General features: G+C 45.5%; 1 protein-coding gene across 2 annotated transcripts in view; it reads right to left on the bottom strand.

Moving 5' to 3' along the window:
- The window catches only part of BRAF (B-Raf proto-oncogene, serine/threonine kinase), a 1813806-nt gene that overhangs the window by 342931 nt on the left and 1443204 nt on the right, over positions 1-27671 (bottom strand). For both annotated transcript variants that reach the window (XM_069628802.1, XM_069628803.1), the window contains one exon: positions 19823-19999. In XM_069628802.1, coding sequence (XP_069484903.1) covers positions 19823-19999 — 177 coding nt within the window. The remainder of the gene's footprint in view (positions 1-19822; positions 20000-27671) is intronic.

The following is a 27671-nucleotide window of genomic DNA, read 5'->3' as shown; positions in this document are numbered from 1 at the left end:
CAGACTGGGACATTGAGCTGGCAGACCTGTCATTGTCGACCCACGTTGGCTCTGCACGGGAAAAGGGGGCCTGGCTTAAACCACTGCATATGTTTTCTACATGATGCACTACCCACCGGGTGGGACAGAACAGCAACATTGGTTAGGGCCAGATGACCAATCCCTAAAGTGGTGGGCTCTTTGGGTGAGGCTAGAGGAGTTGGAGAACCAAGAGACAAGCAGGTGGAAGGAAGAAGCTGCAGAGTGTGGAGGCGTGCATTGGTAAAAGTGAGGTATTGGTTTAGTGAGTACAAGGATAATGCAGTGCAAGTATTCTTTATAGTGTGGCAACTGTGTAAGTAAAGTCATGTAAGGAGTGTCTGTGGTACAGAGTGAAAGGAGGGTGTTTGAGTAGTTGGTCAGAGGAGAGTAGTAGTGGGAGGAAGGGAATAGTAGTGGTAGGAGGAGAGTAGTAGTGGGAGGAGGAATAGTAGAGTAGAAGGGACATTGAAGCGTGGAAGTGAGAACTATTAAAACAGTGGACAGAAGACTGGTGCGGAGAGAAAAGCGCAGGGGTGAAGTAGTAAGAGTAAAAGGGAAGAAGTGTGTATGGAAACAACTTAATTCCAACAGAGTAAGTGCAAGGCACAATCCCAACCCCCCATTAGAAGACGAACAAACAGAGCAGGGACATCTAGTGAGTTCCGGAAAGAGCTTAGGGTAGCCGGCTTTAATATTCCCATCTTCAAAACAAGGCACCTACTACACTAGACGAGATGTTCGGTAGCACTAACCGGGGGATACAGATGCCTGGGTTAGCTAGCAGGTACCCCGGGAGATGAGAACGAGAGGGACAGCATTAGGGCAAACAAAGAAAAGGATTAAGTTACTTACCTGTAACTACTGTTCTCCAGCAGGGGTCTGGCAAGGATTCACATGCTCATGAATAATCCCCTTCGTCGGGCTGGGAATCCTCGGTAAAAGAAAAAACAATTTCACTTTCGCTCTAAACCAATCACTGTGCACCGGGTCATACTGCACCCATCCAATGACAGTCCTCTCCCTAGGCTCCAACCCTGGTGGCCATCTTCAGATTTGGTAAGCATGTTAAGTGGCAGTATGAACCAAGAAGAGCCACAGAGGGGAAGGAAGGAGGGTTTGCATGTGACCCATGCTGGAGAATAATAGTACAGGTAAATAACTTAAACTTTCTCCAGCATGGGTTCTGGCATGGATTCACATGCTCATGAATAATGATTACCCAGCAGAACATATACACAACCACGGGAGGTGGCAAAGCTCAACAGAAGCAATAAACACTCACCCCTGGAGCAGTCCTACCTCAATTGAACAGGTTGCGCAGCACTGCTTGGCCGACCCAGTACTCCCCCCTGAATCCCTGTCGACGCAGTAGAACCTGGTGAAAGTATGTGTGGACCGCCACGTAGATGTCCTTCAGATGTCGAGCAGGGGCACACCAGAGAAAAATGCTGTTGTTGCTGCGATGGCTCTGTTAGAATGGGCTCTAGGCCGGTCTGGAAGAGGTCTGCGAGCTAGCCGATGACAGTGTAAGATTCAGCTGGTGAATCACTTGGAGATCGAAGCCCTCGACAAGACCTTTCCCTGATTTACAGGTCCAAAATGTACAAACAGCAGAGAAGTCTTCCGTAAACCGTTCATGCGTGCCACATAGAACTTCAAGGCACGAGCAACGTCCAGCGAATGCAAGGCCCTCTCCGCTGGCGACGACAGATTCGGGAAGAAGACAGGCAACACCAAAGGCTTGTTGAGGTGGAATTTTGAAGGCACTTTAAGCATAAAAGTCGGGTGTGTATGCAGTACCACCCTAGAAGCGTGGAAGGACAAGTACAGCTGTTTGCAAGACAGGGCCTGGATCTCCCCGACCCACGAGGCCGAGGTGATTGCCACGAGGAAAGCAGTCTTCCATGAGAGGAATTTCAATGGGGCGCGATGCATCGGCTCAAAGGAAGGCTTCATACATTTTGACAAAACTACATTAAGTTGCCAGGCTGGGGCCGGAGCCTTCACCAGTGGAAAAGTTCTGAAGAGGCAGTTGAACTCCTTGACGAGCCTATGCGACCACAGGTAGAGCCTGCCCGGTGACCTGGTGTAACGGGATATGGCGGCCAGGTGTATTTTCATAGAAGCGTGCGCCAGCCCAGCCTTGACTCTGGAAAGCAGGTACGGCAGGGGTGCGGGGCTGTGACACACAGAGGAGTAATCTTTTGTGTGCGACACCACACGGAGAAGTGCATCCACTTATGGCCATAACACGTCCACGTTGAAGAGGCTCTGGCCAGGATATCCCTACATTCTGCTGGTAACTAATAATGTCTAAATTCTAGGGCTGCAGGAGCCAGGCCCTGAGGTTCAACAATGCCAGGTCGTGGTGTAGAATAGCTCCTCCCTCTCTGGCGAGAAGATCGTGAAGTACTAGCAGCTTGAAGGATGGAGCCGTCGACAGATGCAGCAGGTCTAGGTAAAAATTTGGTCGCAGCCACGCCGGAGGGATAAGTATCATCCTGCAGTGGCACTGTTTGAGTGTGTTGATCACTCGTAGCAGGAGTAGGAAAGGACGAAAAGCGTACAGGAAAAGTCCCTTCCACAGGAACAAGATCGCATACCCCATGCTCTTCGGCTGTGGAAATCTGATGGCGAACCTCTGACACTTGGTGCTCGTCGCCATCGCGAAGAGGATGATCTGGGGTTGACCCCATTTGTGGAACAGAAGATCCACTTGGTCCTGGTGAAGCTCCCACGTGACAAGAACGCAGCTCCCTTCTGAGCGAGTCTGCGATGGTGTTCATGATGCCCGCCAGATGAAGTGACGAGAAACATGTCCTGATGAACAGCCCAGTGCCACAGATTCTGAGCCTCCTTGGAAAGAGCCAGAGAGCGTGTGCCGCCCTGCTTCCGGATGTAGAACATGGTGGTGGTGGTGTCTGTGAAGATCCTCACTACCTTGCCCCTCAGCAATGGCAGAAAAGACTTGAAGGCCAAGAAGACGACCCAAAGTTCCAGGACATTGATGTGGAGAGTCTTTTCTTCTGGCAGCCAGAGGCCTCTGGCGTGCAACTGTCCGGTGCGGGCTCCCCAACCTTTCAGAGAAGCATCCGTGTTAACCCTGGCCTGGTAAGGAGGCACTTGGTACAGACGGAGGAACAATCCACCAGGAGACACCTGGGTCTGTTCATCTGAATAACAAAATATTTAAAGACATGATTCTGCCCAAAAAACAGATGTGATTGGAACATTATGTACTCTAGGACTTGTACCAAGACTACAAACTTGGCTGCATCTGCAGCACACCAGAATTTGACTCTACCTATCATAAACCGCACTGATCAACGTGCATCGATATTCTATGTACTCCATGGCTCCCTAACCCCCGGGACCATCCTCAAGCAGCTGACTTAACAAGTTACATGATTTTGCCTCGACAAAGACCCTCTGGTTGAAACACGTGTTAGCTGTTCGGTCACTCAAGATTGAATGAATGAAATGTGTCATCACACTATTGGAAATAAAGCACAGGAGAACACCTCCTTGATCAACATTGCGAGCGCACAGTAGTCCTTGGTCTATCTTTGCCATATCTGATGTGTCTCATCCAGCACTCTAATGCTTCCACAACACACAAGGGCAATCCCTTGAGACAGGTTTCCTTCCAGGTAGCATTTCAAACAGGGTATTTCCAGTAGTATAATAACCAGATAAAACAGCATGTTGTCTGAACATCTTCTTTGAATGGAATTTTTTCTGCATGGCAACTAATCTTGAAGTGGCACGCAACTCCCTATAATTCGAACATCACTTATTTCAAAGAAATGTTGCATTTCTGAAAAAACAAATTGCACTCATTAACAGATTTAACTCCAATAGGTAATCTTCACTAGGTAAAAGAAATCTCAAATGGTATAACCATGTCACTACTCCCTATGTAAACAAATCTTAACGTCTTGCTATTTGCAATGTTATCGACCATGACACAAGCACTTTTGGCGCATGGATGTTCCTTTATAGAGGAGAGCTCATTAAGTATATGGGTTCATGTCCTCGTGGACCCGTGATAGGGGTTGGGAGGTGATGATTGGTGGTTCCTTCTGCCATGGGTACATATTGAAGAGCGCCTGTTATGTTTCAACTTGCTTACTGAGTAGCTCTAAAAATGGACACTGGCGAAGATTTGCAGAAAGTGACAATATTTTTTCATGTTTACGCATTTTACAATTAGACCAAGTATAACGAACGAGCTGCGCCACGCACAAAAGATTTCTGCCACAAAGTACAAGTGTACAGTTATTTAATCAATGCCATGAACAGCCTGACATGTGTTTCGAGCGTAGCTCTTCCTCTGAGGCACGTATTCTGCTCCAAATTGAAACACAAATAGATAAATCTTTTGTGCGTGGCGCAGCTCAATTGTTATACTTGGTCTAATTTGCTTACACTGAGGATGCTGGGCAAGACATTCACATACTAACAATTGACCGCAGCCGCACAGCCGTCTTAGAATTACATTGCAAGCGCTGGGATCTCTTGGCCTCTTTGCCCAATTTCCCTTGCATTTTACAATTGTATGGTTAAGATTTATGCCATGTATTCCTGTTCTGCGTTTGTCTCATTTAAAGTGATGCTCACTTTGCACATGTTTTTACTGATCACTTGTTGTGCTCATGAGCACAGACAGTGAGTTAGTTCTCAGATATTTCCTTGCCCTTATTCACTCATTACCACATTAGGCCCATCCCATTTATCTTTTTACCTGCACCATGACACTTCCTGGTCATGGAGTTTTAAACATTCCAGTGGTATTGCCTGTGGGTAAGGTTCAGTTATACCAGCTCTGGTTGCTCTGGTCCCTTGCATCTTTCACTTTCTTCACATTCATGTTCAATCATTCCGTCTGTCTATTGCCTCACATGTACTCCCCTCAGTTTGATGTTCGTTTTGATGCTTTGCTAGAATCCTCTCCTGTGCCTCTGCTAGGCTCCAAGTTCCTGCTCAACACCCCTACCTTGCCGCATTATTCTCCCATAGCATACGGTTGCCTGCCACATTATCCTTTCTTGCCCTCCCTCCACTATTACATCTGGCTTTTCATTGTAGAAGATCATCACATGCCCTCTCCCCCCTTAATCAGAATAAACCAGCGAGATCATTACAGAACTGATTTGAACACTATGCACTTCCTGCAGAAAGTGGGACCATCTTTTCTTTAACATTGAATCACCTTAGAACAAATATTGCCCACACAGCATAATAAGTAGGGTAGCCGCACGTGTTACTTACTTTCCCCATTCTATATTGCCATTATCTCACATTGAATAGGCTCAGTGTGTGTATTATGCCTCTTCTCATCTGAAAGGTCCACCTCTGATATATATCTTCATCGCAGAATGTACTTTGAAATGATGGAATGAGACAGGCGGTTAAAAAGCATGACTTACTCGGAACAGGCTGGCAGAAAGTACACTGCTTGCAGCTGTCTACATGATGTAGAGGCAATGAAAAACTTCAGAGATTGGTGTGCTGTAAACCGTAACTAATCAGAGGAAATTTAAAGGTATTTTCTATATGTAATTCTTGAGCATTACAGTTTTCTTAATCCATAGGCTCTATATTGTAATCATTGTAAACAAGTGATGTATTTTAGTTTAGTGAAGCCCATCACAAATGATCTGTAGGTTCTTGGTTCCACATTGACACTTAACTTTTAAAGATGTGGTGCAATCACAAAGAATATTCACTTACATACTGCATACATTTCCTGTTCTTGATATGAAGAGACCTATTGGTCTTTAATAGCAAGGAATGTGAAAATGTCCCGATTTTTATTGATTTGGTTTGTCATTTGTATAGCACACCGAACCTGGAGGGCATCTGGGCGCTGGTTTGATTGAAGAAAGTGATGCATACATACATAAAGGTTGTTAGGTTAAGATCTTAATTGTTCATACGATTTTTGCATGGCAAGTATAATTTGGGGATTAGGGATTTGCAAGACATTGGTAAGGGGTGCAAAGTAAATTAGTGATTTCAGCCTGCAATGTTGCAGGACTCTTAAATTTTACATTAACCGCATTTCAGACTAAGGGATACCTACTTCAGTCTTGAGCCATTACTATTACGGGTTGTGCTTAATTGTGGGCATGTTTTGCCTCTTCAAGAATCTTTGCGCTACCTCCACCCTGCTTGCCCATAGAGTCCCATTTTCACGCAAAGGGAATTTCTTCTATGCCCTTGCAAAAACGTTAAGGTATCTTTAAACATACATGGCACTTTACACTGCTTGTCAGACTATTTAAGCAATCCCAATGTTAGTTGGTTAATGCAACCAAGGTTCACTTTTCATAAGATGCGGAAGCTGTGATTAGAACAAAGAAGGCAGGAGAGTGAGCGGAGGGTGTGGCATTGATATAGCACCTTGCAAAACATCACTTTTAGGTCATGTTACCGGTTCTAAAGTCAGTCATGCAACCATTAGGACACATATATTCTGCTTAAAAGTCACTAGTATAAACACAATGGCTATTAAAACAGAAAATGAATACAGGAAAGGCCCTTTAAGTTAAGCAGCCATTTCCAAATTTTCCATGGCTCCAGTGCCTGAATTGTCTTAGAGGGTGTAGAAATAAGTGCCCATTTTGAACCAACTAAAATTGGGATTGCTTAAATAGTCTGACAAGCAGTGTAAAGTGCCATGTATGTTTAAAGATACCTTAACGTTTTTTATGTCAGGACTGTCCTTTGCAATAAGCAGTTGGGTATAATAGAGCATAATACTAGAAAGATTGCTTTCAATTTTAAGGAGGGTGACTGAACCGGACCATCCATCTAGCCTTGTTTATGCTTCATGCAGCACGTTCAGAATATGCTTATGTGAAGGCCACTGGGGATGAAGGGTTGCTTCCTGCTGTAGGTGCGACTGGAGGGGGTAGAGAGCTTGTCAATAGACTGGGAGTGGAGGCATAGGGCAGCATGTGGATTGCAAGACTTGTTCACAGGGGCTAATCAGTTCCTCAATTTGAGTGGTGCTTGGTAGCAGATCTAAGGCCTTACTCCTTAGATCTAGTTCATTGGGTCTGCAGTTGAATAATATCCATGCAGACCTTTGAAGACCAGTAAATAGGTCAGATGAATATGGGTCCTTTCTGCATGAAATTGTTGAAGATATAAGTTTCAAGATATACGGTAGTCCTTCTGCATAAGGTAAGAGAACTCCGTTTACTTCATCTTTATATCTTGAAGCATACATTCTTATTATAGATTATAGATGTTTGAACAGGGAATTGGGACTCAATCCCTTCCCTAGGCTACTATGCCATCGGAACGTTTTTCTCGAGTAGGAGAAATTACCTACCAGTTCTGTTCTTTCTATGGATTCTTCTCCCCCAGATTCCTCATCTTGATAGATGTCCATTCAGCATCAGCTGGTCGGTAATTTGTTGTCAATTGATTGCATTCTCGCACAGATTCCTCATCTTGATAGACTCCCAAAGCAGCGTCCATGACGGTGGGGGATTGGAAGTTCTACCAAGAAGCTTTGGAGGACTGCTCTTAAAAAACAAGCATCAGCTCCTCAGCAATGTCTAAGTTGGCAAACGTGTGTAATGAAGTCCACGTCACTGCTCGACAAATGCCACTTACCGGCACTGCTCTCTGAAGGGCCGAAGAGGTCGCAACCCCTTTGGTTGAGTGGGCCCCAAGCCCTGATGGTACCTCCTTACCCACATTCTGGTAGCACTCTGATATGCATGGCCCTATCCAATGGGAGATAGTCTGCTTCATAAAAGCCCATCCCAGCCTTGTTTGTGAAAACGCGATGAACAGCTGGTCATCCTTTCTGAATGTGCTAGTTCTGGCCATATAAAAAAAAACACAGTGACCTGTGGAGCCGCTCCTCATCCTTAGATGGGTGGAGTGAAGGGTAAAATGCAATTTTATACTGTGGCTCAAGTTTAACTCCGTTAGGTAGAAACCTGTGCAGTTCCCTCTGGGACCACTGCAAAAGATTTAGGACTACAGGTGTTTGGTAGTAAACCCACTTGGTAGCAGTCTGTACCACACAGATTCACTTGGTAGCTATGGCTGAGCAGTTAGACTTCCCTCAAGAAGAGTTAGGCAGTATACAGAGTATTCACAATAGGTCAAGAGCACACAATAGAACGAATAAACACTGACCAGGGCTTGGTGTAAAAGAGATATAATTATTTATTTAAAACCACATCGAGAAAAACACACAGGCACTAATAGTAAGCAATTCAAAAACACGGTCACTAAAAGATATACACTCCCTTAAAAGAATATTAGACAAGTCTTAAGTAAAGCCCCACTTATTTTCAGACAGCGGTGAGCGCTTAACGTAGATGGCACTCTAATAGTTCGTTTTTAAAAAGGGAGAGAAAGAGAGAAAAGCAGAGAACAAATTGAAACAGATCCCAACACTTTTACAAGAACATAGCAAGAGAGGAAGGCAAAGGAAACCGTGAATTCGAGTCAGTAGGCCGGATCCGCTTTAAGAGGATCAAAACGAAATGTGTCCAAGGTCACATGGCTGCAGTGCACAAAAGTCTTGTAAGGGTTCAAAAAGGAGTTGGATCAGAGAAAGGGACCAGTTAGAGGGTCAAGGCGGCCAGCCCAGTCCAGAAGGTTAAGGAGTTATTATTACCTTGTTGCAATCTTTAGAAAGGGAGGCCTGGCGGTCATGGTACCTTAAAGAGGTGAGAACGCTCCAGTGGGGGCAGTTGTTCCTGGCACGGATGCAAGTCGGTGCTTCATCCGGGGGAAGAGAGGATCTCGTCGTGGAGGAAGACAGGAGTCCGTTGCACTGCCAGGGAAGAAACCAGCCGCGGAGTTTCTCAGGTACAAGGAGCGGTCCGGTGGTTCTCGGTTCAGTGGTGAGTGGCTATCCGGCTGCCGGGGTGCTTGGCACGGGCAGTTCGACCACAAACCGGGCTGGGGTGCGAAGAAAGAAAGGTAAACTGGTTGTGCCCACCAGTCAGGGGAAGAAGCCTCTCCAGCCGGGAGATCTTCTCTGTCGTCGGGAAGTGGTGAGTCGGTTCTGCAGGGCTCCACCAGTGGTGTCGTCGTGGTAGGTCGGCTCAGTTTCTCCCTTGTCGGATTCTCAGGTCCTGTGGCGACTTCTGAAGTTCCAGTCCCCAAAGCCCTGCTTTTATGCAGAAAACCCCCATTCACTCAGCCTAGCTGTCACTCAAACATGCTAAGTGGTGACCCGGCCTGCTCACCACTTGGGCCAATCACACAAGAGTGCGACTTGAGTTACGAAGGTAACTCAGTCCAGGGTGCCTAAACTCTCTCCCACACCCCCTGTGGTACCCAGACAGAGTGGCACCACTTTTGGAGGCTTCTGTGGAGAATCCCGCCAAAAAGTGGAACAAAGGGCTCGGCTTGGGTTGGAGTCACAGAAGAGAACACAAACGCCATTTTAGAATCGAGTCTTGGCAAAAAATACCAACCGGAGAATTAATATTAATTAAATAAACTGGCGGTATGTTCGAGGCTATGAGAATTAAATAATTAAAGTTGGTAGCCTCGAACAATGGGAAAAAGTAGCTTCCACTGCCACCAGCCAAAACTCGATCAGGGGGGATGGAGATGTGCCCCCTCGACTAACAGACCCCGGGGCAATCGAATTGCCCCGACCAGTACGTCCACAATATGATGGTTTGTACTGGTTTCTGTTAATAATTTGGGACTAGTATAGCCAATGGTGACTTTACATGCCATGGGAGACAGTAGTCAGTCCCAGGGTATGGAGTCTATGGTGGAGTGTCACTATGACACCCCTGTGTTACTGCACGGAGGGTGCTGTGTAACACACATAGGAAAAACGCATGAGACCCTATGGAGTAAAGGACCCCATAGCCCACAAAACACATTACCAGTCAAAGGAATACCATAAATCATGTCCAAGAGTGGGAGGAAAAGAGTCTCACTCTTGGCAGGAGGAAAAAAACAAACTCCAGAAATCCAACAAAGCTGCTGGGGGACTCACTAGGTTAGGAAATTCAGCTTAAAGAGAGAATTCTCCCTAACAAACTCCAACACCACTTTTGGTAAAAACGTACAGCGAACCTTCAAGGATAGCTTTTCCCTGAAAAACCTCAGGAAAGGGGGGAGTTACAAGAGTGCCTGGAACTCACTGACCCGCATTGTGGACGTGATCGCTATCAAAAAGGCAGTCTTCAAAGTGAGAAGTCTAATGGAAGTAGTGTGCAAATGCTCAAACAGAGCCACCACAAGAAAGGTTAGAACCATGCTCAAATCCTAATCAGGGACTGCAAAAGGCGAAGGAGGAAAATAATTAACAAGGCCCCTAATGAAATGGGCCACCACTGGAATGGTAAAAAAGGAACCTTGATCTGGTGTCCTCTTAAACAAGGAAAGGGCTGCCAGATATCCCTTTACTGTACCCACTTCCAGGCCTGATTTGGCCAAGGCCAGCAAAAACTATTATTGTGGAGGTGGGACACAATATAGGGTCAGCTCCTTTCACCTTGCACCATGCCACAAACTTTCTCCACTTGCATCCGCACAGAGACCTAGTGGATGGTCTGCACGCAGCCAGCAACCTCTAAAACCTCCTTGTCCAGGTCCCAGTCCCTTAATCTCTCAAGAACCACGCATGCAGATTGAGAGGTTCAGGTGAAGCACTTTGCTTCCCGACTACAAGAGGTCCGGCATCCAAGGAAGCCGGAGAGGCGGGCATGTGGCCAGTTGCAGGTCTGGGTACCACAACCTCCGCGCCCAGTCAGTCCACGGCGATGAGAATGAGGCGAGCCCTGAATCTCCTCAAACTCCTGAGAACCCAAGGGATGACTGGTAACGGCGGGAACGCACATTGGAGGTCGAAGGCCCACTCCAGTAGAAATACTTCCCTCAACACCTCCTGTTGGCGACATTCCCTTGGATAAAACTGTTTGAATTTCGTATTCCTTCGTAGCAAACAGATCTACTGTCCGGGTGACCTATTAGTTGGCAATCTCTGCAGTGACCTCCAGGCATAGCTCTCACTTGTTGGAGACCAAGCTCTGCCTGCTCAGCAGGTCCGCCAGTTCATTCGCCACCCCTGTCAGATGAGCTGCAGAGGCGGTGAGGTTGTTCTTCAGCAGTCGTATAAGTATGGGACTACGAAGACATAGGATCTCCTGAGATGGGCCACCACCACTGCCATCAGCTTGGTAAAAGCCCTGGGTGCGGAGGTCAATTCAAAAGGGAGCCCCTTGAACTGGTAATGGGGGTCCCCAAGGACGAAACTCAGGAATCGCCTGTGCTTTTTGTGGTTAGGCACATGGAAATCAGCGTCATGAAGGCCCAGCAACACCAGTCAGTCCTGGAGCTGCAGTACCTGAAGAATCTACCTCAACATCACCATTCTGAATTGGTCTTTCCTCAGGAGCTTGTTCAAGGCCACGAGGTCCAGGATGGGACCGAGTCCTCCCCCTTTCATGGGAGCCAGGAAGTATCAGGCCTGAGCCTTTGTCCTTGGCTGGCACCTTCTCTACTGCTCCCTTCAAAAGAAGGACTTGCAGCTCCTCCTGGAGTTCCTGTTCCGGCTATCGGGAGGTTGGTCGAGGTTTGTCCGGTGGTCGTTTCACAAATGGTAGGTAGTGGCCTAGCTCGACCAATTGAAGGACCCAAACATTGGAAGCGATCTTTTTTGATCTGCCCAAGAACTCAGACTCTCCCAAGTTCTTGGGCAAATGTATGGGGGAGAGACCTCAAAGAGGCTTCTGAGCCATGGGTGCTGTCCACGCAACAGCAAGAATCTGCCTTGACCCTCTCCTCTGCCTCTCCCTGGCCGTGGGAACCTAAGTTGCCCCTGCTTGGCCTGGGGGGGCTGCTCTCTTCTAGGGAATGTGGAGTACCATCTCTAGCCTCATCCTCTCTGCCCAAAATAAAAAAAAATCTGCTTTTCTGGCTGCTGCTGCACTGTCAGCCACAGCAACTTTGCTGTCAATTTCGAGTCTTTAAACTTCGAGGGACTCATTGGCTTTAGGGCCAAATAAATGTTAGCCATCGAAGGTCAGGTCCAGGAGCTTTGTTTGGCCATTCGTGGAATACCCTGAGATTCTAAGATAGGCCAACCTGCACAATATTGTTAACCTGCCCATGGCACAACCCACGTAATCGGCAGCGTCCAATCTAGCCTGAAGCGCATGGCAGGCCATCTCTTTGCCATCATGCACAATATCCAAAAGAAGGTCCTAAATCTCCACTACTATGAAGAGGTTGACTGCCTCTGTGATTGTATTCCACAGAATATGGGAACATTTTGCAAATGCAGAAGAGCGGTAGTCCTTTTTTAAAATAAAATATTTATTGATTTTCCAAAATAAAAGAACAAACCCCCTTCCGTCCCCAAATCAACATTCACAGAGTCAGATCACATACATTAATGATATCTTATACAATATTGCTTCATATAATACATTCCATTAACATGGCTGTGTAATATCCCCACATAAAACATCAATTTGGGCATTCCATTAATTCAGACCTTCTTCCTCAATCTTCTGTAAGTACCAACCTGGCAAGCCAGGTTATTATTATGGTATTTATTGAGTGTGGACCTAGCATCGAGAAACAACAAAGTTCCTTGGATAGTTTGTCTCTATGCTGATTCCCCATCGATATTTCACCTTCCAGACTCTGAACTGCCCTTTCGGCATCCTTTAGTGACTAGTGAAGAGGTTTAGGCACTCCAAGCTCAGGGTTCTGGCCATACAAAGCCCTCTGATGGTAACCTTGAAGGCCTCCCACATCCTCGATTGATTCTCCATATATTTCCTCTTTAATATAACTCCTGTACAAGCCATTCTCCGAAGCTTCCGCCCGTAACCTCCAAGTGGATATAGCTGGTGCATGTCCTTTCCACGACAGCGCAGCTGTGAGAGGAGAATGGTCAGACACCATCCTACCCAAATGTTCAATATCAGAGAATACCTCAGTGTTCTCTACCCACAAAAATATAGTCGAGATGGGATTAAGAGCCATGTGGATGGGAGAAGGAATATTCCCTCACTTCACCCCAACTTTCCCGCCATAATTCCACCAATTCCAGCTCATTCACTAAATAATTCAGCTAATGCAGAGGATTGCCTTTTACAGGGACATGTTGTGGCTGATCTATTCAGCCCCAGATCCAACAAACAGATAAAATACCCTACCTTAAAAGAAAAAAGTAATTTCTGTAACCCCCCACTTCATTCCAATACCTCCTAAAAATGCTCCTTGTTATCCACATCCAGCGCATAGAGTTGATGAGGCATATTTCCCTGCCATTGAAGCTGCTCACAAATATCAATGTCCTACCCTTAGTGTCCCACACCTTTTTGTCCACCTGCATTGGGACTCCTCCCGCCAGCCAGATCATAACGCCTTTTGAGTATGATAAATGACCTGAATCAAATACCATCCCTCACCATGAGCTCTTCACGTCCTCAAGGTCTGAATCGATAAGGTGCGTTTCCTGTAACAACGCTATTTGGACACCTTGGAGTTTCAAATATATACCTATCAACACCAGTTTCCCTTTATTGCCAAGGCCCGTGCACATTCCACGTCACCAACCTTATTGTATTTGGAGCCATGCCAGAAAACAGGTTCCAAAGAACCTCCCCAGCCTTTCAACAACCCATTGTACATATGCCCACCCAGGATTTGCCACCCTCCTTTAAGATCGAAAAACGGACTCCTCCCCCACCCACCACTAAACATCCCAACCATCCTACCCCAAACACCCAACTTAACAAAACGAACAGTCTGTGGACCATCAGGGGAAACCCCCTAAAATACCTGCAATAAATGCCTACATGTTTCCAACCTCCACACGTGGAAACAGTCTCCTCCACACGGACAATGGAATCCTGGACAGGGTGCAGTTCCTGTAGCTCCTAAACCCAAACCGCCCATCACTACATATCCATGTAGTGTAAATATTTGCAGAATGCCGCCACATATAAACAGCAAAACACCCCAACCTCGGTAGGCAAAATAACAAGCACAGTACAAATCAATGGAACAAAAATATGCTCTCCTCCCTCCCGACCCGACAAGTAACCAGAAACAAATGCCGAGGGGGTACCTGACAACCCCCAGAACTTATCAGGCTATAAACCCAATGCTATGCTCTTACACCTGAATGGCCATTGGGTTTCCTTCATCCACCTATTGATACCTGTTGCCCACAGACAATGAAATGTAAGTTCCCTACACATTCAGGCCGGTAACTTCAAGAGTGTACATTCTCTTTACCACTGAAGAGCAGACCCTGACCAAGTCAATCCCCAACCTTCTCCCTCCTACAGTTAAATAGGTTTAATTCCAGTTCAGCTGACTTTGCCGCTGGGAGGGGTTCCTCCGATCCACGCCCCTGGCCTTACAAGTCTGAGTTCCTAGCCAGTCCCAGACTTCCTGTGCCCTCATGAAAAACAGTGAGGTACTGTCCACCATTACTTTAAGTTTGGCTGGAAATAAACATCATATACCGGATATTGTTCTCTGTCAGTGTTTTCCTCGCCATATCAAAAAGGAACAATGTTGTTTCTGCACCTCCTGGGTGAAATCTGGGAACAGCGGGATATTGGCAGCCCCCATTTTAAAATGACCACGTTTTCTTGCCCCCAGCAGCACTGCACCCCTATCCCAGAAATTCTAACCCACTCCCTGGCCCTAGATTAAGCACCTGGAGGGGGTCGCCATCTCGGCAACCTATGTGCCCTCTCAATAGTGAACCATTTCGAAAGGCTTTTGATTTTAAAGGTGTCCAAGAACAGTCTTTCCAAACACAACTCTGCACATTGGCCTTAGTCTCCCTCAGGTACAGCGATTATCGGTATGTTGCATCTTCGGGACTGCCCTTCAGCATCCTCCGCCCTTCGCTCAAGAGTTCTCGTCGCCACAGCCAAACCAGCCATCCTCTTTAGTAGCAATGACATTGAGTCTACGATATCACTGACTCGTTACTTTGCAGCCATCACTCTCTTACTGATTTTTCAGAAATCCGTCCTTATAAGGGAAACGTCAACACCAACCTACTGACTTATTTTCCAAAGATATCTTGGAGTCTTTTATAGCTTCCAGTATGCCTTCCATAGTCACTGCTTCCACATTCTGGGCGGGTCCCAAGGCTGTATGTTCCTTTTTCTGTTGGCCCTTCACCATGGTGGGGACCTTACTTTCTGATAAATACTATGAAGTCTAGACTGATTCCAAACTGGTGTGATCTCACTCAAGCTCAGAGTTATAAATTCAAACACCCACTAAGCCTCTGTGTCCCATCACGTTCTCTTTTAAATGTAACTGAGATTATTCCACACTCCACCAGTGTTAATGTCTTTCTGGGTCTTTGAATTTCCAACGAGGATCCGAGGCCCCCCACCCTGGGTCAGTTCTGTATTCCTCCTCCTTGGGCCTACCAGCTGCTGATCCGCAAGTCCAATGCTTCAGAGCACCACCAGTAGAAGGGAAACCACTGTGACCCGCCTCTGCCAACCCCAAGATGGCGGCTGCTACGTCCACCCTGCCAATCCCAAAATGGCAGCTGCCACCCCCACAACTGCTGCCAATCCCAAGATGTTGCTGCTTGAGAGGGGTAACCGAAGAGAGGCAATCACACCTCTCCCTTCTCCTCCCCTCCGTTTCCATAGTGCCTGCCCTTCAGATCCTTCCCGGGCACCCAGACCGGCAGGGTCGCTGTGGCTTCACTTTTCTGCTGATGGACCAGTCGAGATTCTCTCACCTCCTTACACAATGTAAAATTATCGTGGCTCTGTATTTTTCTTCGGGTCCAATCCGTCCACTACAAGGAGGTGGAAATATTTCTGGGGTATTATTCTCACTTTCCGTGCCACCACCACCAGTTCACTGTCGTTGGCACTTCCACATATATGATTTATGCAGGATCTAGGTGACCAGTTACAGAGCTTATGTGACTAAAGCCGCATTCGTCGTCTCTCGGCCACGCCCCCCAAGATGATGGCTTTAGTGCCATCATCCATGAGGCAAACACTTTCTTTGCCAAAGCGACAACCTTCTTCGATTCTGTACGTGTGGAGGCTCGAGATCAAAGGCCTCAAGGTAACCATCAAGGCCTGCACCACAAGCCCCTCGGGGCTGGGATGCGCTGGCCCATAGGCACATGACTGGGTCCGCTATGGTGACATTGAACGGCATAGCGCGTTCTGCCTGAGGCCCTCATTGAGGATATCGGTTATATTGTAATAAAGGCTTCGACAGGTCTGAAAGCCAGAGGGCCACGAGGACTTTCTCGACTGCCTTGCTGTATTGAGCATTCAGATGCACGCAAGGGCCTGCCTGTTGACACTCGACATGCAGAACGTATCTAGTCCAATTTTGTTGTGGAGTCCCTCGGCCATTTCCAGTAACCTTGCTTGGTCCGCATTAAAATTGGGCAACTGACAGATGGTCATGCCCATCAGTGGTTACATCCTGAATGGGATTGGGTTGCCTCCCATTGAGGATCGACTCATCGAGATGTAGAAATCAGACCTTGAATCCGGTACATAACTTCGATACTGAGGAACCTCTGCCGGTCGAGGAGCTTTGCGGGTGAGCGTCGGCGGTATAGTCGCTGGAGAAAGCTTATCCTTCAAAGTCAAGCACAAGAGCATTTGACCTCCCTTGGCTACCTTTGTGCCGGATGAACTGGCCGTGGTCTGAGAAAAGTCCGCCTACGACATCGCGGCCAGAACCATAGTAGCCGCAGCCTTCTCAAAAACATTCAACATTTCCCTTTCAAAATCTTCCCATTCGCTCGAAGCACCCTTCGCAGGGTACAACTTACCTTTTTTTATCCGATGAGTCAGCATTTCATCTGTGTCAGCACCTGACGATGATTAACCTTGGTGGGACTCGCTATGCTAGTGCAATCGTTTTATTTTTCTAATGCCTTCCTTCCTGATGTTTCTCTGGAGCAGGCCCCTCGGTCTCATGCTCTGAGGATTTTGAGACTGAATTCGCTGGAGATGGATGCCGGTCTACTGACTGCCAGCTAAGCCGACAGTTCCTTCACCGCTTTCAGGTTCATGGCCAGACAAGGCGCACATTGCTCTGTATCGTGCCTGACACCGTGACGCAACATGTAGATAGTTTGTGGGTCTGTGAGGGTCATTTTTGAATTGCAGTCATTGTAGGGCTTCAATCCGGATGGTTCAGGCCCAGACAAGCCTAAGTAATCGAGCTGTGTTTCAAGTAGCATGCTGAGCGCACAGAAAAAAGGAACTGAGGTAAGGGAGCATAGTGCATCCCTTTGGATCGGCAACCAACGCCACATTGGGGGTAGAGAAGTGGCACTGCCGACACAAGGGCATCAAGAGACTATGCCGAGCCGCACTACACCCCCTGTCGAAAACATTTCTGAGCAGCTGAAGCTGGTTGGACATCCATCATGATATGGAATCTGTGGAAGAACGCAATACATTGAAATTGTGTTTCAAATATTTTCCTGTGCTTCGTTAACTTTAAATCACGGGTAATGATCTGAATTTTATTTATTTCCTTTCTAATGGAATTAACTTTATTGGCGAAAAACAAGGGGGGGGGGTCCTGGGAGTCCCTCTGCCGGACATTAGTCCTCCTTATGAGAACCTTACCCAGATACTTTAGCTCACTATCTTTCCCCGAGTAGAAATATCCAAAGCATATCAGTCTTTGTCCTGCCCTGGGGCAGTCCAGCACCGAAATGCTAGGCAATTCTCCCCGGAACAAGAGTACCAACAGCAACCCCAGACACATGTTTCGGTCTGGTTGGACCTCATCAGTAGGGGGAGATGTACCTCTCGAAGAATAGTGAGCAAGGGGTCCAGGTCTCGATTCCCCTAATAACTTAGGATGAGACCCAAAGTTACTTAAACCAGGCAAAAAATAAGTGGATCCTGAGAATCCCTCTGCCAGAAATTAGTCCCGGTTATGAGAGCCTTACCCAGATTCTTTAGCTCACTATCTTTCGCAGAGGAGAAATATCCACAGCATATCAATTTTCGTCCTGAAAATGAATCCATTAAGTAGAAGGTTGCTGGACTGGGATTGTCAGTGGGCAGATGTTTCGGTAAAGTATTTAGGTGTTTATCTGGTGCGTAATATTAGAAGGACAGTGGAATATAATGTGGACAAATTGAAGGAAACATTATTAAGGGACATACGTAGATGGGACAGGCGTAAGTCTTTGGGCACAAATCAATGCCATTAAAATGATGTTACTCCCAAATGTTTTGTATTATATACAATCTCTCCCTCTAAAATTTACAAAGAAGCTGCTCAAACGCATTGATAGGATTTTTATGGATTTTTTGTGGGGAGTGGATAAAAGGCTGAGAATTCTGTGATTTATCATGATCCGTAGTGTTAAGGATGGGGGATTTGGTTATCCGGTGTTGAGGAATTATTATAAGGGATTCCTACTAAAAAAGGCGGGGGTTTAGATCCTTTTTGGCTTCTGATAGAAAGAGAGAAGTTGAATCACTTTCCCTTAGATTGCTTGTATTCTTATGGGAGGTTACCAAACTCTGGGGCAAAATTGGAGACGTTGGTGGCTACAAAGTCTGCCTTAGTTTCATGGATTCAGGGGTGTGGTCAGAACTCTTTTTTTATGAATCAGCTTCAATTTGGTCAAACCTGGGTTTGCAGGTTGGTAATAAAATGCTCTATTTGAGGGGTTGGGTTAATATGGGTATTTTGAAGATAGAGGATGTGTGGAAAGAGGGTAGAATGGTTACCTTTGAGGAGTTGGTGGATCAATATGGATTGAGTAATAGGGAGATTGAAAGATATAGGTCTTTGGAACATTTGATGTCAGAGAGGAAACAAATGTTAAGTGAACCACTGAGTGACTTGTGAGAGGCTGCGAATGGAGTGGGTGTCAAAGCTGGGAAGGTATTTGTCTGAGAATGTGTGGGATAATACTTGGAAGGTGACGGTGAGAGCCAAAATGGATTTGAATGTGAGATATAGTCACCAACGAATGTTAGGTCGTCTTTATTGGACACCAGTGAAAGGGGGGTTTGGCGGATACAGATTTGTGCCGGGGGTGCAACCGTCCACAAGGGACTTATTTGCATATGCTCTGGGAGTGTGAAAGGGTGCTGAACTTCTGGAAAGATGTACTGGATCGAATAGATCTGGCGGTGGGCAGGTCATTTCCTCAAACTTTCATGTCTGTAGTCTTCCTTTCAGTTGAAGGTAGAAGTGTGGAAATTTGTCATGCATCTGATTGGATTGACAGGGCATTGTTAATGGTGATAAAGCATATGATGAAAGTGTGGAAATCAAGGAAGAAACCGCATACTGGTAGCTGGTTAATGGACATGCATACACTTTTGAGGTATGAGAGGTCTCGAGCACCTTGACTTCATCGAGAGATTGAGTACTGTGAGCACCTATGCTCAGTGGCAGCCGTTTGTAGAATTCTGGATCTATACTACAGCTGGAGCTATTTCAAAAGATCAGGAATCTGTTCAAAGAAGTATCCATTAGAAGAGCATTTCTTTAAGCATTTTTAAATCATCCCACAATGTCAAAATGCCCACTTGTTGATTTCTAATCAATTATTAATTTACACTGTTTTTTTATGTTCTACTTCATTTTATGGCATCATCCACGGTCCCAATTTGAATACTGCCTGAGCATTACCAAAGTTTCTCTCCAATAATATTGATATTTCAGTTAAAAAATTTCAAAATTCTCCCATCCTTTCCCTCTCTATGATCACAACTCAAGTTTTAAGATCTTCACATGACCCAGAAAAACATGTCCTTCAATGCGGACACCCAAAACTCACTCCATGCCTTGTGCGGTCTGTCGTGCGATATCAATGAGTTTGATCATCTCGAATTTGGTCTCTATTATGTGTAGATGGTGATACAGACTGGAGCCCTCACACCACTGCGTGACAATAGCGAGCTGTGGCTTTGTGGAATAGCCCATGAACAGCAAAATATTCACATGTCGCGTTTTCCTGTGGAAAGGATACAAGAAAGAACCATATATTTAACATACATGTGTAAATAAATCATTAATAGTTTTATACAACAAACCACAGAGTAAACAAGTACAACGCATAAAAACAGATAGAAAATCAAATTACCTACCCGTTCTTTATGATGGAGTCTCTTCCCACAGATTCCCTATGTTCAATATTCCAATTGGCAGCGAGCATCAGAATAACCTTGACAGTAGGCGGTGTAATGTGCTTCGCAGCAACCCTCTCCAATAGCCCACACTATGGCTCCAGAAGTGAAGCAAACAAAGCATCTATAGAACAGACCAGGCCCATAACATCAGCTTACCCTTTTTCCTCCATGCTGAACAGATGTCGGAACATGACCAAACAAATGTTCTTTTTGAAAAAACAAAAATTAGTTATTCTCTTCTCCCGATTCCCCGACAAACTCACAACATGCAGGGAAGGCTAATAGGATGACTTGCAATCTGTGAGAGAAGCCCAAGTGATAGCCATTTTCGAAAGAACACCTTTAATGCTAACAGTCTCATCGAGCAAGATTGGATGGGCAGATTGATCCCATCAAGAAAGTAATAGCAAGGCTCAAATTCCATGGCTGAACTACAAACTTCTGTGGAGGGTACCCATCAACCAAACCTCTTAGAAATTAGTTAACTTTCAAAATAGAACAGGCATTGGCAATGCCAACAGTTTGGGCTTTTGTGTAGGCATGGGAAAGACACTTGCTAGGTACTGCCATAGTGGTATTAACTGGCCTTTGATGACAGCAGGTGCAAAATGGTGCGAATGCTTTCACAACTAATAGCAATGCCTGGCAAATGCCCAATTCTTCCACACAAGCCAAAATTGTTGGCTTTGCCAATGTTTGTTTTTTTGTGTTCAAATCTGTTTAAGTTTTCAGAATTGTAGAATCAAAAGAACCAAACTCCTATTGTGCATTTAGCAATGAAGTCTTAAATAACCTTTACATCACAGCTCAGCATAATAACTTCAAACTTGCAACTGAAGCCAAACACCGCCCCATCCCCCCCCCAAACTCCCTCCCATACATTCCCATACCCACCCGCTGTCCCATCCACAACTCATCTCTCTATCAGTTTCTTTCTATTGTCTTTCCAACTCCATTTCGTGTAGTGCTTCACATCACTGCTTAAGACAAGTTCAGCCGCCCCAACGCTCTAAGTCTCGGGGGGCATGTACAGTCCTTATTAGTGGCCTTGATATATTGCAGGAAGCCTTCCCACTTTGTAAAGAACAGTGTAATTGTATTGTGCAATGTATATGTCATTTTCTCACAGATGAGGAGCTGCCACATGCCTCTTAGCCAGTCTTCCATAAAGGGAATATGCGTGGATTTCCATTGTGCTGCAATAGTGTTTCTGGCCACTAATATCAGCCTGAGAAGTCGTAGTGAATGAAACTGGGTGCCCGCAATTCAACCTTGTTGTGGTGCCCACCAACCCATATGTGTAGATATGTACCTGCCGCACCACACCCTCGCCAGCATAGCCCAGATTAGTTGGTCCCCATGCGGGACCCTCTCTCAGGGCAAAAGTGGCAACTCGCCTGCATCTTGTAGCTTTGCTCCGCATAATGTGTGCTGACTGTTACTTTCGAGACGTTCTTCCATATCTCTGCTCTTTGTTTCACTTCCAGCTCTTTGCCTAAATCCCTACACCATCCATTTGTATAGGATGGTAGTCTCATCAGTGCCTGAGTGTTGAGACAGTCATACAGCTGTGAGATCAAGCCAAAATCAGCTTCTCAAATGCGATTAGCGGTCTCGTGGCACTTACCTTAATGTCCCCTTGAAGAACCCAGTGTCGGAATTGTATATATGTAAAGTGCTCTCTCTCAGTTATACCAAAAGTATCTTTGCAAGCTGCTACTGATCTGATATTGCCCTCTTCAAACATAAGTGAAATGTACTCACATCCTCCGGCCTGGCAGGCCTTGAAGGCCTTATTACAGTATGATGGGATCAGAGTAGCCAGTCCCGGGAATGTTGTCAAGCCCAACTTTCTCGCAACAGCATCCCAGAATTTAAATGTGGTGGCAGTGGATTGAAGCTTGTACAAGCATATGGGACGATCCGGGAGTGGAAGCCACAACATGTATCTGAGTGGCCTGCCTGCCGCCTGCTCCTCTACTTGTCTCCAAGGTTTTTTTGAGCTTGGTCCAACCCAATTACGAAATACCCGCAGTTGTGCAGCTTGATAGTATTTACGATATATACGGGAGGGAGTGCCCAAACCAGACTCAGGACTGAGGGCCATTAACAAATGTGTAAAAGAGGGAAAGAGGGGGGTTCTCCTGACTGGGAAAGTCTAAGCTGACTGCAGTTTATTCATTGCAGTATAAGTTTAAAGACAATATACTATCTTTGGGTGTCAAAATTTATATAATTACCAAGGATAGCGGTACATGAAAGAAAACCGTAATAATCCACATGTGCTAGATCATTAGTTTGTAAGGGCACAGCTTTTATTAAGTGGCTGTCCTTATTCCTTTAAACATTTTGTGAAAGAATTGTAAGTATCATACACAGGGGTGTACATATTTCACCCAAATCACACACCAAAATACAAACAAATATAGGTGCAAAGCATGACACAGAGAATAAAGTCAGTTCATACATGCACATGCTGTGTGTTAACATTGATCCAAAACAAGACAGAAGTATAAAGGCATCATTTTGCTACTAATACATTCTGTTTTTCTAATTGTAGAACAATTTTACCCAACAGGTTTATAACAGGTTTACCCAATGCAACTACTTTTTGGACACCCTTTAGCCTGGCTATGATAGACCCATCCAAGGTCTTTATATCTTTTGAGGATTATTTAGGTTACACCAGTTACATGTTGCATTGGGTAAACCTGTTATAAACCTGTTGGGTAAAATTGTTCTCCTCAGGGAGCCATATATCTTCACTGGCGTCCCCTTGCAATTCTTCGTATGGGAACTTTTCCCAGCCCTGCAATGTCTGCTCTCCATTGCATGACCATTCAGCAAGACTTCCTTCTGACTGCCAGCAGGGCTCCACTCTAATTGCCTGCTCACTGACTGATGCTTGCCTCCCACTGAGCGGGTCTCCGCCTCCGCTCTGAGAGCCTTTCCTAATGTGCCCAGCACTTGTATGCCGGCCACACTGCAGGCCCCACAGCGATTCGGCTGCCGAGCCCAGGGAGCGCACGTTGTGCTCAAGTGCCCCTGTCACAGTGCCCAAGACAAAATCCAAGGAAATACCATTGCTCCACATTACCAAATTTTCAAGACAGAGTTTTCAAATAGGCAAAACAATTAGGAAACACTGGAACATTCTACATAATGATTTGACACTCAAAGAACTGTTCTCCAAAGCACCTACGATTGCCTTCAAGCGGGGGAGGAATCTCAGGGACAGATTAGTGAGAGCAAAAATACCACCTAAAAACAAACAGCTGGTTTTACAAACCAAGAAAATTGGCACTTTCCCCTGCCTCTGCTGCCAACATTGCAATAATGTAACGAAAGGTGACAACATCGTTCACCCTTGCACAGGCAAAAAGATTAAATTACGGCACTTCGCTACCTGTATGTCCACAGGTGTAATCTATGCGATTAAATGCCCTTGTGGCAAACTGTATGTTGGGCAAACTACAAGATCTGTTAAAGAGCGCCTCACAGAACATAAATCCAACATTAAGTGTAAGAATACCAGATCACCCCTCTCTAGACACTTCATGGAAAACAACCACACTGTAGCTCAGTTGAAATTTCAAGTGCTTGAGGTTGTAAAAAAACCCTACAGGGGTGGTGATTACTTATCAATACTCTCACGAAGAGAGAAATACTGGATACATACACTGAGCACATTAATTCCCAAGGGTCTTAATGATCAATTTTCTCTGAAATGTTTTCTCTAACATGGTAATAACATCCTTAGCCTTACCTCTCCAATCAATCGTTTTTTTAATGTAATTTACTTGTCTGTCCTTATTTGTACATGGAGGACATACCATACTATGCCACCGCTTGATTACATGTCAATTGTCTATGAATCACCATATCCTATGGAAATTAACATATCCGCATCTATATATCTGGCATACATCTCTGTTTTTTACTTTATGTAAATTCAAAGCCACCATACTAGAATCCAGAAGGCCGATGTTGAATCACAATTCTCTGTGGAAATCAGCATTTCCTCATTTATAAACCTGAAGTTTATCTTTGTCATTGACAATAGGTATTCTTATATTCACCAGTAGAGTTTTCCTGATGGCCAAGTTTCGTTCCCCTCTTTACTTATTTGATTCGAACCGTGAATCTCTCTAGTTATTGCATCGTTCGTGACTCATTATACATCTGTACAATATCTATTCTAAGATGGCCGCCACCTTACACATATTTCTTTCAGTCATCTCCCCACTTCCTGGTCTTCCATTAGTCCGTCGTCGCTATTTACACACAACGGACTTGATACACAGTTGACGATTCACTCGAGGGTCTCTTCCTTGACGAGACGCGTCCAGCGCCTAGCAACTGTCTCCACGCAGGACCACACGCGCTCCGACAGCGGAGCGTCGCGACCCACATTCTACTTATCCCTCCAGCTCGTGTTTCAGTGACTGGACTGTGCATGACACTTGACTGTAAGTTGGATTGCTCTAATCTTGCCATTCTTGTACTCTGTCACCTTTCATCCGTGCTCTGTTTGAGCCACGTTTTCTTTAGCTAACACCACGCGCGCTTGGATTATTTCCAGATCCAGACGCCTGCTCTCCATGAATCTCCGTCAGGATACCGTCAGTGGCTCCTTCTGGACCTAATCTCGACTATCAGTTTCAAGATACCCGCTTGAAGGGTGGTGAGTGCTAGTCATTTAGACAATTTATTCTGGTAGCTTTTCCTTCGGGTTCTGCGGCTCACTCTAGATTTTGTTCATTTTCTTTTCAGAATCAACCATTGATTCGAAATTTCTACCGCCTAAGCAAAGTGGCCCACCTACTCACGTTAGCACACAGGACCTCGATTTGTGGTGAGCTTACTCATTACTATGCACTTTTTCCAGTTAAATTACACTAATCATTAATTCTCTACTGGCCTTCCTCCATTTTAGTAGATAGTGGCTTTGGATGTAATTGAACTCTGTTATGTACATTTTGACACTCAAACCTGACATTTTGGAAAGTTTTTAATTCCATCTATGACATCGGTGACCACTAATTCTGTAATCTTGATGATGAGGTTCTATATCTATAATATGGTATTGACTTTAGATTACATTACCTGGATTGTAATTCCTTTTTTTCTCCTTTTTCTACATTGCCTGTATCCAGTTCCTGTGCATAATTTTTTGGCTCATGAAGAAGAGAATATAATTTCTCGAAGCGAGTCAGCCGTACACAACGAATTGTACCTTCTCTGGCCGCTGCGTTTGGAAATAAATAATTCATGTACTTTTACATGTTGATATCTGTCTGCATCATTTCCATTTCAGTTCAAACTGCCTTTACATTTGAAATTATTTAATGTGAATTGCAATTATTATGTTATTATGTTTATGAATGAATACTAAGGCGTCAGTGCGATGCACAATCGCGGTGTGCAGGGGACGGGAGGGTTCCAGTTTGGATCCTCTTCCTCTCTTCTTACAGTGTCACACTTGCCAGCGTGTCACCAGCCTCATGGTACAGCCGATGCTACTGCGCTACTCTTTTGGAGCCCACCGGGCTAGAATCCTGTCTCTATGGGTGCTGAATATGCCCCATGTGCTGCAGCCCATCCGCTGCAGGCCTCGCCACCCAGCACCCTAAAGAGCAGCCGCTCTGCTCATTCTTCGCCACTTCTGCAGGCGAAAAAAACCTCACACCGCTGCACTTTCCATCTCGAACATTGCCATGGTTGAGAGCCGCTCTGATACAGCTGCAACTCCTTGGTGTTCTCGGAGCGGCTAAGTTAGGTGGCCATGTCGGCGCCCGTAGCCACGCCCACAGCCTGCCAATATTGGTGTTTTACAGGACTTCAGTGAAGGACATGCACAGTGCTTATAAATGGAGTAGCTGAAGGCAGACCTGCTTAAGACATTTGTATTACACCAGTGGCGGGATTAGAGCTTGAATTAAGTCATTAATTCTCAGAAGACTGCTTTGATAAAACACGGACACTCATTTTGATTACAACGTTTGATGGTAAGGCTTGATTACCTCCCATGAGGAGTTAGTTTTGGGTGGGGAGGGGTAGCAACTGGGTGGGAATGGCCATAGGGATTAGCATGGCCATGGGCAGTCAATGGGTGGGCAAATAACCAAACAACATCTACACGCTGCGTGTCCCTCCTCATTTGCCATTTTTCCCCATTTTTATTCTAATTAAATAGTTCGACTTATAGGTGTAGCAAGCAACACCCAATAGCCATAACTAAAAATGGGAGCCTTGTTCAATCCAAGTCTAAAAGACTGAAGCTAAATAGTCCTTCACTGTGCCAACCTGTAGACTCTGCCGAGCCAAAACAAAAAATTAAATTGAGCTTTTATATCACACTTCATGCCAGAGAGCAGCCTCTAAGTGCGGGAATGGGATTCGAAGCGATTACACTCTGCGTGGTCTTGTTTACGAGACAAACCTGGGGCTGTGGAATAGGCTAAATGGTCTAGATTATTCTTTCCATCCAGGAATAACTCCACTGACAGCTGCAAATGGCTTTGGTGGTGGGCCCTCTTGCAGAGAAGAGAACCTCCAAGACTTCATCAATCAGAAATTATGATCTTTATCTGGCAAATCCTGATCTCTATATATCGGCGTCTCTCATCAGCAAAACATGCAGGTGCCTCAGGAGGGGTCAAGGAGGACAGATGGCCAAGTCAGAGTACCACATCCTCCGAGCCCAGTTTTGAGAAATCTTAATCATTGTGGTCCAAAATATATGTAATTTGAGAATTTGTGAGGTGACTTGAGTTGTCGAAACCACAGTGCAGCAAAACAAAAAGGTTATCGCTGGAAGGTTCTGAATGAACCTAACTTCTGGCATTGCTCTGGGCAACCCTCTTGACCATCGTTTGCAGCCGGTTAGGCCATTACAGAAGAGGATAAACTGTATGCAAATCAGGGTTGGTCTCACCATAAAAGGGGCAGTGTAGCCCTAAATGCTACATCACATCCCTCCCGCATTAAACCAAAAGCAACCCAGACATGTTTCAGGCTCATTGGCCATCGTCAGTGAGGTGTAGCTTGGTCTATAGGTGTGGAAGGCTCGGGACCCATGTGTGGGCATACCCATCCCACTCATGGTAACTTTAGCAAAAACATGTCTGGGGTTGGTTGTGGTTGGTCTGGAGTGGGCCATCGGACAGCATCAGCACCAAAACACATTACACCCCACGCAGTGAAAGTCTTTCTGATGCAAGTTGCCACTGCTTATCGAACATCTAAGATGATGAAACTGTAGGAAGATGCAATCCTTTAGTAATTAAGTGCAACAAAAACAAGAAAAAGTACATATTTTTAGGTGCACATTTTAAACCTGCCAAAAACCTGGATTATTTAGAATGAAAATAAGATATTACATAACATAATCAGTACCCCATTTAGGCCTTCCTCATTATAATTCACAACTTTTTGGGATTTTCCACAGAGGTCAGCAGAATTCTAACCAAAATGTACAATTTCCTTGTACGCACA

This window comes from Ambystoma mexicanum, chromosome 12 (genome assembly GCF_040938575.1).
Source record: "Ambystoma mexicanum isolate Mex_15411 chromosome 12, UKY_AmexF1_1, whole genome shotgun sequence".
Classification (NCBI taxonomy): Eukaryota; Metazoa; Chordata; class Amphibia; order Caudata; family Ambystomatidae; genus Ambystoma; species Ambystoma mexicanum.
Note: the sequence above shows the minus strand (reverse complement) of the source record. Positions and strands in the feature narration are given on the sequence as shown.